Source organism: Homalodisca vitripennis, chromosome 3 (assembly GCF_021130785.1).
Source record: "Homalodisca vitripennis isolate AUS2020 chromosome 3, UT_GWSS_2.1, whole genome shotgun sequence".
In the NCBI taxonomy this organism is placed as follows: domain Eukaryota; kingdom Metazoa; phylum Arthropoda; class Insecta; order Hemiptera; family Cicadellidae; genus Homalodisca; species Homalodisca vitripennis.
The window spans coordinates 11603466-11622932 of NC_060209.1; the positions used below are offsets into that span (position 1 = coordinate 11603466).

At 31.9% G+C, this 19467-nt stretch overlaps 1 protein-coding gene across 1 annotated transcript in view; it reads right to left on the bottom strand.

The window, feature by feature from the left end:
* Nucleotides 1–7179, bottom strand: part of LOC124356578 — a 434532-nt gene extending 427353 nt beyond the window's left edge. Inside the window, exon 1 of the mRNA XM_046807661.1 lies at nucleotides 6909–7179. Within this exon, the coding sequence (XP_046663617.1) occupies nucleotides 6909–6981 (73 nt within the window). The 5' untranslated portion in view covers nucleotides 6982–7179. The remainder of the gene's footprint in view (nucleotides 1–6908) is intronic.
* Between the last annotated feature and the right edge of the window lie 12288 nt (nucleotides 7180–19467).

Sequence of the window (19467 nt, forward strand, 5' to 3'; positions counted from 1 at the left end):
CTTTTTTTCAATTATCGAGTTTAAAATATTCAACTTGTGTTACTAACAAAATTATTCTGTATGGGCTAATAATATTATGTCTTATGTAACTAATAGAAATATAATATGGGAAAAGGGTAGTGTTAACAATTATTTAATAATTTAAATAAGCCCTAACCCTCATGAAAGTAGTCTTGCGCAAAGAAAATATCTTAATTGGACGTAACCAATTATTGTTTTTAACTTTAAATACAAGCCGCTGCCTGTAAAATGTTACAACCGCGTAAAGCATGTTGGTGAGCAGAGTTTAAAAACATGTAATAGATTTACAGGTTTCCAGTTGACGTTTGGGAGCCGAATATCACCCCCCGTGGAGTTCTCGTTTCGCGGCGCATTACAGTTTCATGTGGACGTGTCAGGAATAAATAAAACCGTGCTGAAACATACACGTAGACTGGCCAGATCGCTCGGCCCGGCCGTGACTCTAGACTAATTTCCCCGAATCGGATCTAATTAAGTTTAATCCTCGTGAAAAATAAATTTATCGTCACCACTATCAGTGATTTTACGCTAAACTGTACATGATTTTACATAGAGCGCTGCGGTTTTCATGCAAAACAACTAGTGCTGCGGTTATTTTGAATGTTACTCATGAGCCACGTTGATAGAATTCAGGAATTAATTATCAAAATTTAATAGACGAACGTATTTTAAATATAAAATTATTAAGAATAAATACACACTAAAGGTAAACAAAATTAATATTTTCAATATGAATTTTTAGACTAATTAGTTAAAATAATATTCGTCATAAACCCCTAAGTTTTCTTCAATGTCTTGTATGGATATTTTTGGGATAAACAGTCCCAAGTCATTAATTTTAGGAATCAATGGAAAGAGGCTGGACGTGTAAGAAAAGAATTCCTAAAAAACGTTACTAGCTCTTTATGAGCTATGGTGACTTTCTCAATAGCTCTTCTCTGCGTATGTTATTTGGACCACCCATTGTACAAGAAGGTATTACAGGAAGTGCTGTCCATCCATATTTTTGCATGTTTTCAAAGAATGACGTGGAAAACATTTTGTAATCACGATACAAATAACCCCAGAATATTACATATTAAAGTGGAAGAATATGAAATCATCAAATATGATCATCTATACAACGCCATAATCCTGGGAATATTACATATTGAGATTATTATAGTAGATTATATTTTTTTATAAAGGAGAGTTAATCCGAACTTCACCAAAGATTGTGGTAATCGTAAAATAAACCATATATAAGGACTCTTGCCACTACTACGCAAATACGACTTATTGCCATGCACCCTTGAGCAAAGTTATGAACTAGGGAAGCAGTTTTTTCTGCACATCATTCTATTTTACTACACCAAGGCTCATCAACAAATGTGACATAGCTTTATATATGTTCCAAAGCATCTCTAAATCTAGTTATGATAATTAAGTAAATACCTTTTATCAATTTATCAGGCTTTTAGCATCCCACGTAAAAATTATTAGCTACCCCTAACTGGACTGAAAGGTGTTCCTAATGAGGGTCAATTTTTTTACGAGAATCCTCATTCCATTATCCTCCTGCATTAGTCCAAGGGGCTTTCAGTCTAACGTCGTGGGATTTCACCTTGACCAAAGAAGTCTTCAAAATACTTTAAGACACATTGGACGCTGGGTTTGGATCCAGCTTCCTCATTTACTATTTACATTTCGACGTTCGGTACTAGTTATTATAACAACTAGAAGAAACCCTCCATCATAGCATCCCACAAATCTTTTCATCGAGCCTACGAGCTTTTAATGACTGGATTGCTTGGCAGGATTACAAAATGGTTCTTATTACTGCTGGGCCTAAAAGTGGTGTTTGGCAGAAGGGTCCAATTTTAAGCTTTGGGCCCCCAATGGATCTAACAGATGAGTCACATTTCAAAGTCATTGTTTCAAACATAAGATACTACAATATGAAAGCGAAATCAGTGAGGACGATGGAAAGGTATATGTACTCAGAGTCGTTTTACTTGGAATACGTTCTGTATTAATGAGTTTTTGTAGGCATTATTTAATATTCCTAATTCAAGCTATAACATATTAAGAACTATTTTTGCATACGAAAACATGATATAAAATAATGATATAAGATAAAACATGAATACATACGTAAGTTTAGGATACATAAATACATATCTGGATACACCATCACATTTATTTTTTGTATATTCTATGAAGTTAAGTCGAATCTTCCTTGGTTATACGAAAACTGCACTTTAGTGTAAAGCTATACATTATAATGTAAATAAAAAAATTTAAAAATCTTTGGAATTCTAAGTTCTTGTTTTTTCTCTATATATGTATATTACTTATGTTTGTATAATAAGCCAGACCATAAAACCTACATTCCCAGAAGATAGTGTATTTTAGTATTAACATAGTGTATTGTTAATACAATAAGATATTGTTAAAAATGTATTATTCATGAGAGCAAATTATTGATTGTACGACTCTGATATCTTCTATACTGAACCCTCTTAATAATAGCTTACTTCCAGATTTGAGAGAGGTAGGCGCAGTAGCTGATGTACAAAGTTATTTTTCACCTCGGAAAACTCACCTAGTTGCCTTGACAATCCTTTAAGTGATTGTTTTAAACAAAAAAGTTGATTTATGGAACCAACATGATTTTAGTAGCAACTCATGACTAAAACTCTACCTCCGTCAGTTATTGTTAACAGGCATTTATTTGAAACGTAAACGAAATGAAGACAATTCAAAAGAAAAGAGAGATCACTCATGTAAATGAGACAATTGACTCCGGGTTTAAATCCGTCTGTCAAATTCTAATGAGCTCTGGTCAATCATTTCTTCTGTAAAGATTAAGTACATTTATCCACCGTCTTGAGCATATACTTAGAACACTCTTATGGACACTCTTTGCTCCACATACTTCGGAACCGAAAATTGTTTCGACCTTTGAAGATGAATAAGCTATAAGGCGTTAGGACCTCCCAAATATAAAATCAAGGATGGTAAACTCCAGAGAAAATAATTGATTCTGAGTCTAGCAAACCTGGAACGTAGTGCAAAAACCTTAATAAAACCGAAGAATGAATTAAAACACTTCTAAGGGCACTTTTCCAAGCATGTAGGTGATAAAGGAAAGTGATTCATTGAGTTTCTGTGGAGTATAATCCAAAAACTCTGATGGACATATATAAGTAACTATGTATTTTTATCGATGGAGGTAAACCACGTCACTCTGACAGACTAAAGACAAACACGTTCACCAAAGCGATTTCATCCTGACCCGCAGGTTTTTAAGAACGAATTAAATTTTACAAGAAGATAAGATCATCAGCAAGAGCAAAGATTTGTTGTCTATACCTCTGAAAGTCCATATCTAGGAACATAATCTTCAACATGAAATTTTTAATAAATCTGCAAAAATCTGAATACAAAGTATCGTAATTCTCTAAACTATAAATGTGTGACCTTTCTCCTATCACTCGAAACATTACTAGTCTTTGGATTAGGTAACATTAGCATATGTCTATTTCTAAAAATAATGCAATTTCATCTTACTGAGCTTCGTTTCTATAGTGCCTTGACAAAATTTAAATAATGCATCATTGCCTTTATGATTGAAGTATGTCTCGAGGAACCTTAAACGGAATTTTTCTGAAACAAAAATATTTAGCTCTATAGTTTATTACAAATGTACGACTTGGTCAAAAAAGAACAAAAAATAATTGTATGCTGTAGTTTCATAGCTGTTATTTCGTCCCTTACTAGATATTTGTGAATGAATAAGCCAAAATATTTTACACCCGAAGGAATTTGTTCTGATCATGTTAAATTATTTAGTTCGCCGATAATTGATGACATTTTTACCAGAAATTGAAATAACTCATCGATATATTTTATCAGACACACATTTTATCTAAAGATGAAGTTATTTTTGATATGAATACTTTTACATTAATGTTTCTCAATTTTGGTCATTGGATTGTACAAATATAGATGTGTGGACAATGTAAATATTAATTTATATTAATTATATTACCATTATAATAAATTTTTAATAACATAGTTTTATACAGATGATGAAATTTCACAAAAATAGTTGTTTTTGTTGTTACACAGGTTAGACAACAAAAGCCCGAGGAGTAATTAAGGAACCTAATATTTGACACTTCATTAGTCATAGGTAATGACTCTACACTTCCATCCTCTTCGTCATAATAGGTTCTGAAGTTACTAGTATATTCTGCCGTCTATAACTAAAACTTAATCTAAATATAAAAAATTTTCCAATATTTAATAAACTAGCGATTCTGTTCTCTTATTCAAGTACACAAGGGCCTCTCTCACCTTCAGTTGATACACACAACTCACAAAAAATCCAACTCACAAGATATGGTAAAGTTGATACTTTACCATATCTTGTGAGTTGGATTTGAAAACACATATGAAACACAAAAGAAAATTAAGTTTTAAAACTTCTTAAGGCAAGACCTTAAATCTTATGACGCATTTGAAATTCTTTCGTTTATTTAAATTTATTTTCATTTAAAAATATTTTTTTGGTTATAATCATTATGTATAGGATGAGCAATACAAAGGAATTTAACGGCAAAATTTATATTTTCCTACCAAACAAGAAGGCTTACTACTTATTACTCAGGCTTAATAATTCTGTAATTTTATCTGATTATTGTTTGTGTGAGTTGTACACCTTCAGCCGTATTCATCCAATCACTACTGAATTTTACATTCATTTCTGCATGTTGCTATTCAATGAATGGGTCTGGGATGTTTTAATGCATCCTCATTACTAATTCCCGTACGAGATGGGAAACGTACTTTCAACTACCAATAATGTATTCACTGACATATTGCTAACGTGATTAATTACATCTTTGTGTTTATAACGTTGTTATTATATGGTTTTATGACGCAATTTCATTAGTAGTAATTTATGATGCTGTTTTAAAATTTTCCACTTTTGGGGGCTGGGTAATAAACTTATTTATTAGTTCCCTTAAATGATGTATGACTGCTATACTTAAGAAATACGAAATAACAACTTGTTATAATAAAGTATTTATTAATTGCGACTTAATTTTAATTATAATTCAAATTACGTTTATCACATTTAGCAATAAAAGTGATATAAATATTTCTGCTGTAACAATTTGTAACGTTAATGTTGGTAAATACGATATTAAAATACAGAAAATGTAACTGGCCACTTCAACAAAGTAAACAAATGTCCAACAATGGAATAAAACCGGCTGAAATTATATCTCTTGTTCAAGGAAATTACTCGGTAAAAAATAATTTATTTTGAAAACGAATTGTACAAAAACAAACACACTTCATGTTAACGCAAGTTTCAGGAGGACCAGGAATTGAAATATATTTTTGCTACTCACTGCAAATTCATAACGGGTATATTTCGTTTTGTTCACTAAATTAGAGGGTCTTCTCTTATCAACCATAAACGTAATACACTACTTTACTTGTACATGAAGGACTTAGGAATTTTGTAGGAATAGTCAAAAGGCCTGTATTGTATTCAGAGACTTTGGTCACCGGCCTAGAGGTATAAATAAGTATTGTCGTCTCCCGAAGTATAAATTTCTTCCGTGTATCTCCAATACTCCATTAAGTTCCTATGTTAACTGTTGACAGTTTACATACTAATGAATCGTCTGTCCTTAAGTAATTTTCAAACTTAATTTGCCCATTACCGTTATCCTTATTACTTGATTAAGGAATAAGGATAGAAGGAGCTTTACCTGAAGTGTAAAAGGTCATCTATGACAAAATTATACATTATGGAAAGTATAAATTGGAGCTTTTATATCGAAGTTGTAATTGGCCCCTACGCCTGTTTTTGTCTTTTCGTAATATACATTATGATCGCGCAGACCTTGTAATATATAATGCTGGGAAATAATGTATTGAATTTCTTCATAATTCTATAAAAATTTAATTTAATTTTTTAAATTGTGCTTAAAACCCTTGTTTAATACCTGAAATAATTGCCTTGTTTAAAAGTAACTCATTTATATGTCGACAATAAATATAGTAGAGTAGAAACAAATTCTTTCATAAGCTATTTCTAATCCACCTGCAACAGACATTAGTGATGACGTATAATTCCTCTTTAATTTAGATTATATTATGTTTCATACAGAAATTTCCAAGGCCTAACTCGAGATAAAGCTGATATTTAGTAGTAGTTACTATGTTTTTGAGACCAAAAATTTAAGATACGTGTTTTGTCGAACACGGAGTTTGGTTATAAATAAAGGTGTTCTATGTGGTTATTTTTTATTTGTTTTTATTTTTAGCTTTTTGCATACGGTATTGATTATCTATTAGACAAATTTACACTATGGAAAGTATAAATTGGAGTTTTTATATCGTAGTTTTACGTAGCCTCCTCGCCTGTTTTTGTCTCTTCTTAATATATAACAGTTTTCCAGGATTCAAATTAAGTAAATGTAAAGCTGTTGAACTTTTCGAAGTTACTTGAGTATAGTTAACGAGATACTCAGATGTACCTAACAAACAAAACAATGTTTTACAGTGGTGCAGTAATAAGCTGAATAATAAAAAAAAAACTGTATCGTGGAAGTAAAATTTAATTTAATTTATGATAAACACTTGTGATTATACAATTTATTTGGAAAAGTATATGCAGTAAATATCAGCTTTTTAGTCTGTAGCAATGTAGCAGCAGTGAAAAGTGTTTTAACAGAAGAACAATATACTCATATACTCGCATACTTTATTTACTCTTATTTTTTACTAACTCTTAGTTGTATACGAGTTTGATATTTCCTTGACAACCTATCTGCATAGTGCCTTAAAACAATAAAACGAAAAAACCTTTTTTATTTGCCTACCTTGTATCCAAGTGGAAGAAATCGCCGCAGCTAAAATGATGTACCCGAGGAAATCCATTTTTGAGGTCATCATTTACACAAGACACCACACTCGCATTCTTTGTCGTTTGGCTAACTAGATAAGAAGTTGTCCGATTGGAGAAATACCCTCAAAGTGTCTTGATGAAATATATATCGGTACAGGCCTACTCAGTTAACGGTTATTGCTGACGTAAAAGAGCGCCTCGGCTGCGGATTAGCGGCAAGATCTCCCCTAATTGCAGACGGCCGCGGACTGTCGCGGGACGGGTGCGATAAGGGGTGGCGCGGCACTCGTGCGTCTACGCCTGCACTCGGAACGGTTCGTGCCTCCTCGGCAGTTTCCGCCTCCTCTGCGCAATCTCCTCAGGGATCAATTGCGCCACTTCTAAAGACAAGTGGGATAATTCAACGCCACAATCAGTCGTGATTCAAGCGCTCCGAGGTGGTGAACCGCCCTCCAGCCTGAATAAATTACCACCACGAACGTCTCCTTTCCGAGGCGCCATTCTTTTTCATTTTAGATGAATTCCTTTCCGGAGGCTTATAAAATGCATTAAAGTGTGGCCAGGGGGCTTTTCTTCTCCTGGAGATAAATTTATTTCTCTCCGCTTTAGCTGTAGCATGTCTTTATATATTGCATCTATTATTTTCAGTCCAAACTGTTTAAACTGATAACAGTTAGTAAATAATTAAATTTGTCATCTAAATTTTTGAAGTGGAGACCCTACGGTGCCTTAATATTGAATTGATGCATGATTCCATATTGCTATACTATGATTGATAATGATCGTATGATATAGTAAGACGAATATAATCCTAAACGTTATATACCTCATTGCTAATGGCGTAGTGCAGTGGGTACAGCTGTTATCACAAGGTAACCAGATCGAGCAACGTCAAGCGTGGCTGCTGCTTGGATGGGTGACCGCTGAGCGATCCTGTCCTTGCAAGCAGCCCGCCTGCCCGGCCATTGGTGATGGTTCGGAAGTTACCTATAAGCCGTTGGTCCCCAGGTTAAGTGTTAGAGAGGGTTTCTTAGCCCTAACTTCGCCTGGTAAAATGACATTCTTTGACATTTTGACTTTTAATTCATTTAAATATATCCATATTTTAATTGAAGTTGTTCTTAATTTGAATATTTAACAGCAACAAACAATGTAAATATAAGTTAGAAATTTAATTCTAAGAAATCTATTCATTTATATAGTTTTTAAAATCCAATGGTATAAACAATGGTTTAAAAACCATTTTCGTCTAACTTAAATATATACATTACGTAATTCAATAAAATTATCCAAAATTTATTCTCCGTGATTTATTCTCCACGGAAGATGAGTAGGCTTATTTTCAAATCACTTAAGAAACACCAAGGTTTCCTGGAACAACACAGTATTTTTGGATTAAATTAAGCCGTTTTTGTTTACGATTGCTTTTATACACGATGTAAGCTACAAAAGTGCTGCGATGTATCCAAGACTTCAAATGGGGGAGATTCCCTACACGGAGGGTGCATTTAGTTATCCTCCCCAGTCCCAGACAACACCCACACCATATTTTAAACCCTAAATATATACAAAAGGGATTTGCTAAAGTAACAGAGAAACCACGGAGGTGAATAAAGAATAGTATCCTCCATAGGCGGCCCATCCCATTCGCTTCCTCAATAGACAAAATCGAACACATTTACTACAGTTCTGAAATGTTTGCAAACATATCTGAGCGCAATAACATTTACATTCATAAAACCTCAGCCACCAAAAACCACCCCTTCTCACTATCACCATGGCCTCCAACAGGAAAATTATAATTTCATCAATACCTGTACCGCATGGGTGGTGGGCTCCCAAAAAGACCGAAAATGTGAGCTTCAAGAACATAATCTGTTACTCCTACCTGTATTTTGAGATGTTCCTAAAATTCTACACACCAATAGTTCGTAGAAAGTTTGTGAGCAAACTCCAGATCTACAGGAAACTGCTTTTGCACAAACAGCATTCTTAAACGATTTTGAACACTCTCTTAGAAAACAGAGAATGAAAATACCTTAGGTTTATTATTGGAATTATTATTTTTACCAATGTAATCGTGAAATCCAAACATTTTTCAATTTTATACCGATGAATGAAGTTCTGATTGTTGTAATGATGAACATCGTATTTGTGAAACATGATTGCAAGTTATTGCGTAACAGAGAAAACATCAAAGATCAAAATTTATGATAAATAAACAATCAGTTTACCTGAAAAAAAGGAACTTAGTTAAAATATAATTATTTGAAAAGTAATAAAGATGTTTAAGTTATATTTAGAACTAATAAATTAAAACAATCGGAAGTTTTGAATAAGGAATTTATTTGAAAAGCTTAAAAAATTATTAAAAAATGGATATTTTGTAATTTCGGAAAATTGTTATTTAAGTTGAATTCAATATTATTTTAGGCCCAATGACAACATCTAAGAGTTCTGTTTCTCTCATATTTTTCAGATAAGTTCAAGCTAATTTCATTTTATAATGTGTTTTTCAAGAAAATAGCTTTTCAAAATAGAAACTCCAATAAACAATATATTTATCTTTACCATGTATGTGCAGCCAATTTGATCATTTCATCAGAGAAGACGTGATTGTCATATGCAGCAATTTAAAAATATGAACAAGTTGTTTCTAAAACCTAAGAAAAGCAGGGAAGGTTGTGGTTTTGAGACTGTAACGTTTCACGAATTACATACAAAATGTTTTGAGTGTTTAAATTCATTTTCAGAGAAGCAAGAATGACCAGGTTTGGCCGTACTATTAGAACTTGAAAGTTTAAAGTTTTTCAGGTCCTAATAGTTGAGTTACTTGAGCTATTGCAATTTATTAAGTATTGAAGAGTTATTGATGTCATGACATCGCCAATTTAAATATATATATATATATTTATAGCTATTACACCTGCTTAACCTGAGACGAAGTAGTATGACTGAAAATCGTTACTTGAGTAACTCTTATTTTCCACTAAATCTGAGGGTCCTGTGCAGCTCTTTGTCTTCACTTCAGTAGTAAATTTCGACAACTGTACCTCATAAACTGGGATCGTGCCGCTGAATTTAAAAGTACTGTGAGTGATGGAAGCTTTTATGTTTATAACTGAACAAAGTACAATAATACATATTTTTTCATTCCCTGGATTGCTCTGGATGGAACTGTAGGTGAAAATTATCCAAAAATATGAAAAGTATACCAAACAAATAAACTGATTCTTGTCGATCATCGTATTTGTCTCTCTACTCTTGAAATTGTTAAACCTCACACGTACTTATATATTTAAATGATCTCTCATTAAAGGTTTCACTGTCAATATTTTAATCCCAGCTATGAATTTTATAGTCAAAAAATGTTTTCCTTTTATCTATACAATGCATGTGGTTACATCATTTTAAACTAAATACTTCAAATTAGGACTTCAATAAACCATTTTATATGGGGAATAGGATCAGTCAGGTGACCCTGATAAAGCTATCATTTTGTAACTGTCTAGGCCCTACTGTAAATTAAAAAATATTATATTTTAAAAATGTAGTAAATTGTTATTTTTAGCACTTTTAATGAACTAACCTCACATCTTCACCGATATTTGTCAACATAAAATCAACTCCTTGTAGGGGGATACTATACTATAGATAACATATACTATAGCTATGGGGATAAGGGTTGTTTCAATGTGAATGTTGAATTTAGCTACATTTCACCTTCCTCTTAGTACAGCGTCTGATATCTGACACTGTCACTGACTCAACTCCTGCAAATTGGAGTGTACGTCCGTTTGAAAAGATCCAAAAACGTTGGGGACGAAGATCCAAGCAGGAAGTGGAGCTATATTCAACATTCCCACCATAGCTGTGTTATTTGTAGAAATTTCGGCTACTTTGGGGTTCATGTCTAAATTTCGCTCAACTGTACACCTGGTGAAACGATGGGAATATATCTTAATCTAGATTACACTGAATGGCTCCTGGCTAAATCAGACAAAACTGTTTAGTAGTCTCTTTTTATTAGAATAAAAATTAAATTAGTTTCTTAACATTATATTTACTTTATAATTAGCACGATATTTCAGAAAGTTTCTCTACCATGAAGTGTGGTGCTATGTGTATTACACAAACGTTAGTAAAAAGGCGGTCAATGAATGAAATAATTTGTCGTCCCGAAAAAATTAAGATTTATGTCTCGAAGAAATATCAACCAGTAGAAGTTTTCCAAATGGCAAATACATTAACCTAATGTTTCCCTCTTGAATATAAATCACTTCTCTCGTCCCTCCGAGCTCCGTCTTCTGAAAATGATATTGCAAAATGAAACTAAACAAAGATCCAATATTTTTATTTTAAGCATTACATATGTATCTATTCCTTGAACATTATACTTATGCTATTTCACTAACGTGTTTTAATATAATTTTTATAATGTTTTAAGTGGTAACTTTGGGGTAAAATTATTTTAATTTTGTACGAGGAATAATAGATGTAAATATTATAAGTTGAGCAGGTCTTTGTAATAGTATATTACAACTAAATACACTTATATAACAATGTTACTGCTATATGTATTTTTATATCGGCGAGAACATAGAAGGATTCTTCTAACACAAATAACAACCAAGCCAGGCCTAGCTTCATCGTCTCATCGCTTCTTTATTATTTTATCATGATGGGTAACACCAGCACCTGCTTATCTTTTTGTCTGCTCTCTTATTTTCCTATCATCCTTCCAAATGCAAACAAAGAGACCGCAGAGTCCGGTGATATTTCCTCTAATGGATTTCTTACAATCTCTTCTTATATATCCTTCTCAATTTCTTCACCTGTAGAAGGTGTTATAGAAATGTATATAAATCATTTCGTTTCCTCTATTGGCTTTCCGAGTTTCCTGCTTTGAAGTGAAAAAAAACCATAACATTTGAGTTTTTGGTAAAAATTAGCTTTTCTGGTTTCTGACCCAAGCGCTCTTGCAGTCCTGGATCACCTTGGGATTTCTAATTGTAGAGCAGTTAACAACAAGACGTTGTATACACAACGTCTAGTTGTTTATTGGTTGTTAAGAAAATTTTGATTCTTACATAGGTAAGAATCAAAATTTTCAACTGATCAAAACTCCAACCTGAAGTTAACTCTACAATATATTGTCAAAGTGAAACCAAAAGTGCACTTCAGTAGAATCCGGATGAATAAGACGTAAATTTAAATATGAACTCATATTATGAGTCTTAAAGGGATAAGTTTAAATTCTGTTATATCAAAAATACCTATTTTGAGTTACTAAAGATTATAATAATGTGTGAAGAACTAAAGACATATTTTGCGTTTAACATTGTTTATGTACACTTTAATAACGACGTTTGTCCGGTAATAACATTTTAAATTAATAGTTATTGCAAAATGTGGATAATAAGTTGTAAAACTGGCATATAGCACTAAATTATGATAAAAATACTAAATACTGGCTCTTAACATGAATGATTTTATCATATAATTATTCCATATTAATAATGGCTTCATTTAAAATTGTTGAAGTTATTTTAACATTTAAAATTTTTGATCTTAGACATCGAATGATGTGACAGAAATAAAACAAACAGTGTTAATTATTGAAGAGTAATAAGTGTATATTTCTACAGTCAATATTGTATACGCAATATATATAATTAATTATTCATAATTGATTCAAAAGTATCTTATTAGAGTAAGGATTCTGTTAATTTTTATATGTATCAGAATCTATACATTTTTTATTTAGATTATATGTTCTTTTTGGAAAATAGGGAAATTAACTCTTCGATATAGGACCTCAGTTAATGTCTCAAAGTGGTCATAGAAGATTGATATATTCAAGGAAAAAGTATAGTGTGGTTGGAAAATGTATAATTATTATTATATTAAGCCTAGTAAGACCTAGTTATTTAACCTTTTCTCAGCATACATTGTACCGGGGAGTGAACTTTTTACCGCGGGTTTAAAATTGGGTTATGTAAAGTACACCAAAGCAGCTGCAGAAAAGAAACTCGTCCGCCTTTGAGTTTTCGCAGTTAATGGACCGGGGCGGTGAAACAGTGGCAAGTTTATGTAGTGTGAAGATAATACGCTTATTGTGAGCAGTGCGATCCGTCTTGATGATTTCAGACAATTTAGAAAATAAGTAGATGGCTGAAGTTCCTCCTCAAGGCTATTTTGTTGATAATGTGTTTAATGCTAAAGCTACGTCTTTATTGCAAGTTCTAAGTACTGAACATTCATGATTACTGATATACCCGATTACTTAAATATATTGCATATTGCATTTTATTCATAATTACTCGTGTTAGAAAAAGAAGAAAGGAATAGGCATTTGATTTGTAGGCATATTAAAGATGCTTTGATTTGTAGGCATTTGATTTGCAGCATTTGATTTGTAGGCATTTTGTAGGCATTTGATGTAGGCATTTATTTGTAGGCATTTGTCATTTGCATGCCCATTTGAGGCTCAAAAAGGCATTTTTTTGTAGCATTTGATTTGTAGGCATTTGATTTGTAGGCATTTGATTTGCAGGCATTTGATTTGACATTTGATTTGTAGGCATTTGATTTGTAGGCATTTGATTTGCAGAACAAATATAGGCGAGTAAAGAAACTGACAAAGACATTATACATCTAAATCACAGAGGATGGTGTGAGAAAACGTACAAGATCCATAAGCATTGTGCAGAAAAATATGCTGGAACAAAAGATAACAAAAGTGAAATAAAATGGTTTGACGAACGCGAATGCAGCACATTGAACGTATGAAGAGATTTGTGGATGAAAAATAAAAAATAAAGCGAAATGGGCAAAAATATTCAGGTCAATCTCTCAATTGGGAATAATCGACATTAATGGGATTGCCGATGTCCGAGCGGTCTAAGACGTTGGACTTAGAATCTGAGTTAGAGATAACGCAAGTTCGAATCCTGTCTGTGACCCTTGCACTTTTTATCAGTATCATCGACCTTGTACTGTATCGACTCTCCCCCTTATTCTGTTTGATAAGATCCTCGCACAGGCCAGTGGCCCATGAGGACGGGCAAAATAAGGCTTGAAAGGGGGATCGGCTTCTCCTTTTTAAATAAAAAAAGGTAAAAAATTTAAAGTAATAAAACTGGCTGAGCATTAGCTCTGTCTGTCTGTCTGTCCGCACAATGTCTTGAAAACGAACTGGCCTATATACTTTATATTGTGCTTGAAGCTTCATTTCTATATTAAGAACACTGAGTTTGATGATGATGCATGTCACTCCATGGGATTTGACTGAGGGTTAGCGAATATGTTTACATTAGTGTTATGGGTAACCATGATAGCAACTAAGAAATATCAGAATAATCACATTTATAAAGAAAACCAATACAACCAAAGGAGATTCAAACATTTGACATAGTAACAGATGTACCCTAAACATGCCAACACATATAATATAATTTTTAGTGAGCAGACTATTATTATTTTAACACTGATATGAAACCCAATGTAATGAAAAATTTATCATGTGGCAAGATAAGAAATTGAAGTAAGTTATGAAGAAAGATTTCATATGAAGAATTTAAATGTTGCATTTTCATTTCTACATAATTATTTCTATGATGTGTAATTTTTAAACTTCTTTTTTGTTTGAATTTCTGTCTGCCGGGAATGAAATTATTTATAGATTTGAAATTTTGCATGCAACGTCAGTGAAGTATATTACGAAACGTGGTGTTGCGTACTTATACTTTATAATTACATAGTTTATTTTATTTCTTTTGACTTTTATAAGATCTGCAAGTTACTATTCAAAATACTCGGAAATGTTTTCAATCCAATAACTTTGAAAACTAGAGTGCAATTCGACTTCAAACAGGGTTGAATTAATGTTGTGTGTATTAGGAGCGATTATTGGATTTATCTTTTTCATTTATTACACTCATCATAATGAACTATTTATAATATGATTTTTGGGTGTTCCTGTCTTGTGATATGTTTATAGTTCTATCTGTTTGAGTTTTTATCTAAGAGGAGATTAAGTTTTTGATTCATGAGATTGAAATATTACTTTGTATGTGGTAAATCAGTTATGTAAAGTAAACTACACGATTATTGTCCGTGTGATCGAATGATTCGGTTATATGTTCTTGGACAGACATGAAGCAGCAAACCCACCTTGTTTCTTGCAATAAGACCAATAAATTTACCGTTTAAATGTTCCATATGTTTTAATAAACATGTAATGTTCTAAATGCATTGCAATGCACATTTTTAATAAGTTCTGAATGCAATATTAAATAAGGATAGGTATGATAAATCAATATGCTTCAGTGTTCTGAAGAAATGCTGTATTTTGACAATAACATGGGGTACAGAATAGTATTATATAATGGTAGTATTGTATCATGATTGTCTCTAATTAAGTGTCATCATCACCACTGGGGGTCCACATGACTGACATCAACAGGTCACGTGATAGGTTGTGCGGTAATAGAATAGTAACCGCAGAATAACCACACAACAGAATACTCAAACTAGAGCTGAATATCAATATGTAGCCTATGTTATAATATTCGCATAATATGAGGAAATCTCATATAAATGAGAATTAATTATTAAAATTCGTTCTCATATTCAATATACGTAGATTCCTATGAACTATTTTTTCATGAATATTGATTCGTATTGCTCTTATTCTATCATAGCGAGTATTACCATAACAAATAATTAAAGGTGTTCTTAAAATATTACGTAGTAACTTATAAAGATAACTTTCCTCCTAGATTAGAATACTTATAAACACTATTTTCTTTTAAACTGCGCAAAAATTAACCGTGAATTTTAAAACATAAACATTAAATATAGCCTACGTGTTATAAATAAATATTACATGTTTGTATTAAATAATATTTAATTAGATTTTATGCTACACAATCCTTTACCGTATATTGAAATACTTATATTTTAATGTATAACAAATTTCATGCAAATGGCTGATATCAAACTTCATAGATTGTTATTATCAGCATTTATGTGTTACGGTATAATTAGAATTTATAATATAGTATCCTAAAAATAAAAACAAAATATAAATATTAAATTCAATATACTACTTAAAATAAATTTTTTTTTAATTGCAAACGACCATAGATAGTTTCAGAGTCAGTAATTTGACCATCCTTTTTTGAATATAATAGAATAATTTTTCATATTACAATATTAAAATGACTGGTAAACAATACAGTATTTGTTCCACAATATTTGCATCAATTTCACAGTAGGTAAAGCAACAAATATCCGTGGAGATGCTGCTAATTACGCATTAGAAACCTAGTGATTGCTCTTATGCGTTTTTATTTATAGTATTAGCTAAAAAATATGTTGTTTTTGTTTTAAAGGAAAATAAATACTTTCCAAATCAGTAAAACAAAACAATTAGTATAAAACATAACTGATTCCACAAAGGAATAGGAGTAAAAACTGAAAATTAGAAAATGAATTTCTAAGAATATACAAAAACGGTGCTTTTAGGTACTTATTTAATATAAGTGAGTTAGTAGCAAAATAATTATACTGAGTGACAAGACTCTACGAATGTAGCTTGCGAGCATCTACATATAAAAACATTATTTATTATTTATAATGAGCATTATGAAGTGGTCGCGTCCCTGAAGTTTGTGGAAATAGCACAGATTGATGGCGGGTAGCAAACAAATGGCGGAGAGTCCGTGAAAGAAGCGGGGGAAGAAATTTGTCAAAAGCGCCAGTGAATAAAAGAGACCATTTGTTGTACCTTTCAAGGGTGGTTCTACTTATATACTTACACATTCCGAACTTAATAAAGATATTTTATTTGCACATGATTGGATTTTTGTGTTCTTTTTTCCAAAATTAACTACTTAGTGTTACCCACTTAAATAATTATGTTTGATTGGTGATATGGGAATTAACAGTTTGACATATGATAACCCTAATAGAATTAATTAACCCTAATTACCCTGTTATATTTTGATTCCATTTCTTCTAAATGAGCTTGTAGATAGTAGTTTTAAAATTGAATTTACACAAGAATTCAAATACTGATTAAATTTGAAAACGCAACAAGCAATTACGCTGGATATAAGTAAATTGTAAAATTTAGAGGAAAATCACAATAAAATGTCAACATAGGTTTTTAAACTAGTAGCACAATACTTCATGTAACACAAAATAACAACTTTACTTCGATCTTTGGTTTTGTACTTTATATTATTCCTTATAATTGCGTAGTATTCAAGTTAGTGAATGGAGGGGAGCAACAAACTGATGCCTCACAATATTATTAAAATCGTTGTAACCGATGGTTGAGTTCGACCATCGATATCTTCCGTAAAGTTCGATTACACGCGTAATCTGTAATCGGCAAACAGTTTGTCATTGATGGCAGACCATTTCAATGACACATTGTCAAACAAAAACATGAAACAATATTTTTTTATGAAAATAATCTAGCTAAAAAACATGTTTTAGGGACTAAAAAGGGACCAAAAAGTACAAAAATAACTTTTTATTGCAGGACACGTAAGTAACTCAAAGTCGACACCACAAAGTTTCTTAAGAGAACGAAGTTTTATTGAAACATGTGTATTATATAACCAATGTCTAAGCTATACGTACGTAGACATTTTTCCTTATTAGACTCCTAAATTTAATGTTTTATAAACAGCAAATGGAAATATAGGTTTAGTACTTTACCACAAAAAATATCTACCTCGATAGTTTAACTTCGATAGATACCAACCGATCGATCGAAAGACTGTTCCATTAACCACAATCTAAAGTTAATAATGCACAATTGAATTAAGCATTATACTATGATTCATGCATACTATGTAAGAGGTTGTACATTATACTAAATTATGACTCATAAATACAATTACGTATCTAATTTGCCTGTGCATCAAATTAATTCAATTACAGCTTTTCATTAATTATTACACAATGTTGTAAAAATTTTTATTTTTTAATTGTTTATATGGCCACGTTCTATCTTCAAACTGCATCCTTCTTTTGTATAACATAATAAATTACTTTTAAAAATTTGGCGCCAACTTCAAAAGTGTTGTGGTATCGGCTTTGAGTTACATTCGTTTTTAAAATAAAAGTTATCTTTATTTTTTAGTTCTTTGATTTTTATTTGGCGTTTTAAAGTTGGTTTATTTGTATATAAAACATTATTACTTTTTTAATTGTAATGTAAAAAAATATTATTACTATTTTTAATGCATCTAATGGGCACCGCCTCCCTAATTATAATTGCTGATAAAGATATTCAGAGACTATAACTCAATATTTAGTGACTATGTTTATTAGACATGTCGTTTTGTAGTAGGATGTGACATTAGGGGACATTCATTTCATCAAGGTTACGAACCTTGACTTATTCCGTGCTGTTGTTCCGTGTTATTTCAAACAGTCTCTAGTAGATCATCACTTAATACTCTGACAGAGGTTCTTTGAGGAATTCGAGGTCAATCTCGAAACGCTAGAGTAGATGATTCCCAATTTGCCTAAAAACTCACACAACTCAAGAAGTCAGCTGACACTCTAAACCATTCCAAGAGAATGTTTTCTTTGTATTGCTGAAGTAGGTCTTGGTACTAAAACAAAATATCTTGTTACTCCTTGTCATGTCGTCATGTTTAAATGCCTTTCACAGAATTTTGAAACCCTTATGTAGACTAGGAAACTTCCCTACAGTAACTCTCAGGTAAGCTACAGACTTGGGGGGGATACGTTTCTGGCCTCTCTCCTATTTTAGTGCCCTAGGATAGATTTAGTTAGTATAAACAACGACGATTTACCTAGCGTATGTGAGGTAAGTAATTATTTGAAAGAAATCAGCTCTGAGGTAACTTAATGATTTAAAAATCCCCATCTCTAGACAATTATCTCCACAACTGCAGTCATCGTTGCTTAATAAGTTAAATCTATTTATATAGGAATATAAATAGATTTAACTTATTTATAGGAAGGATCCTATTAATATATAAAAAGGGATAATTAGGTTTCGTTTCCATCGAAGTGCAATAAACAAACTCATGGATTGCTATCCAGGCCTACGGAATTTGGCACTTGAAACTCATAATAATATTTTAATGCTGCTCAACGGTTGATTCACGGAGAAAATCGTTAATTGCACTATTCTACAGTACTTTCTTCTATCTAAATCGATTTAGAGACCTTATATGAATCAATCGTATAATTTATATACAGGCTGTTTTAACTCATGTTTAGCACCTTCTGTAGTAACAACCTATAAAATAATGTTAAATACAAAGCTCTTAGAATTTCGCTCAAACTATATTGAAAAGTGACTATTTTAAGCTGTGAAGTCGTTATTTGCGTTTTAAATTGTGCATAGGCTACAAATAAAATATGTAGATGCAGTATTACCTTAATTTGTTATCACATTTTTGAACTTTTAGAGAAATGTAATGACAATTATTATTAGCATTGAAAGAGTTTATCGCTATTAAAATGCGTTGTGAGTG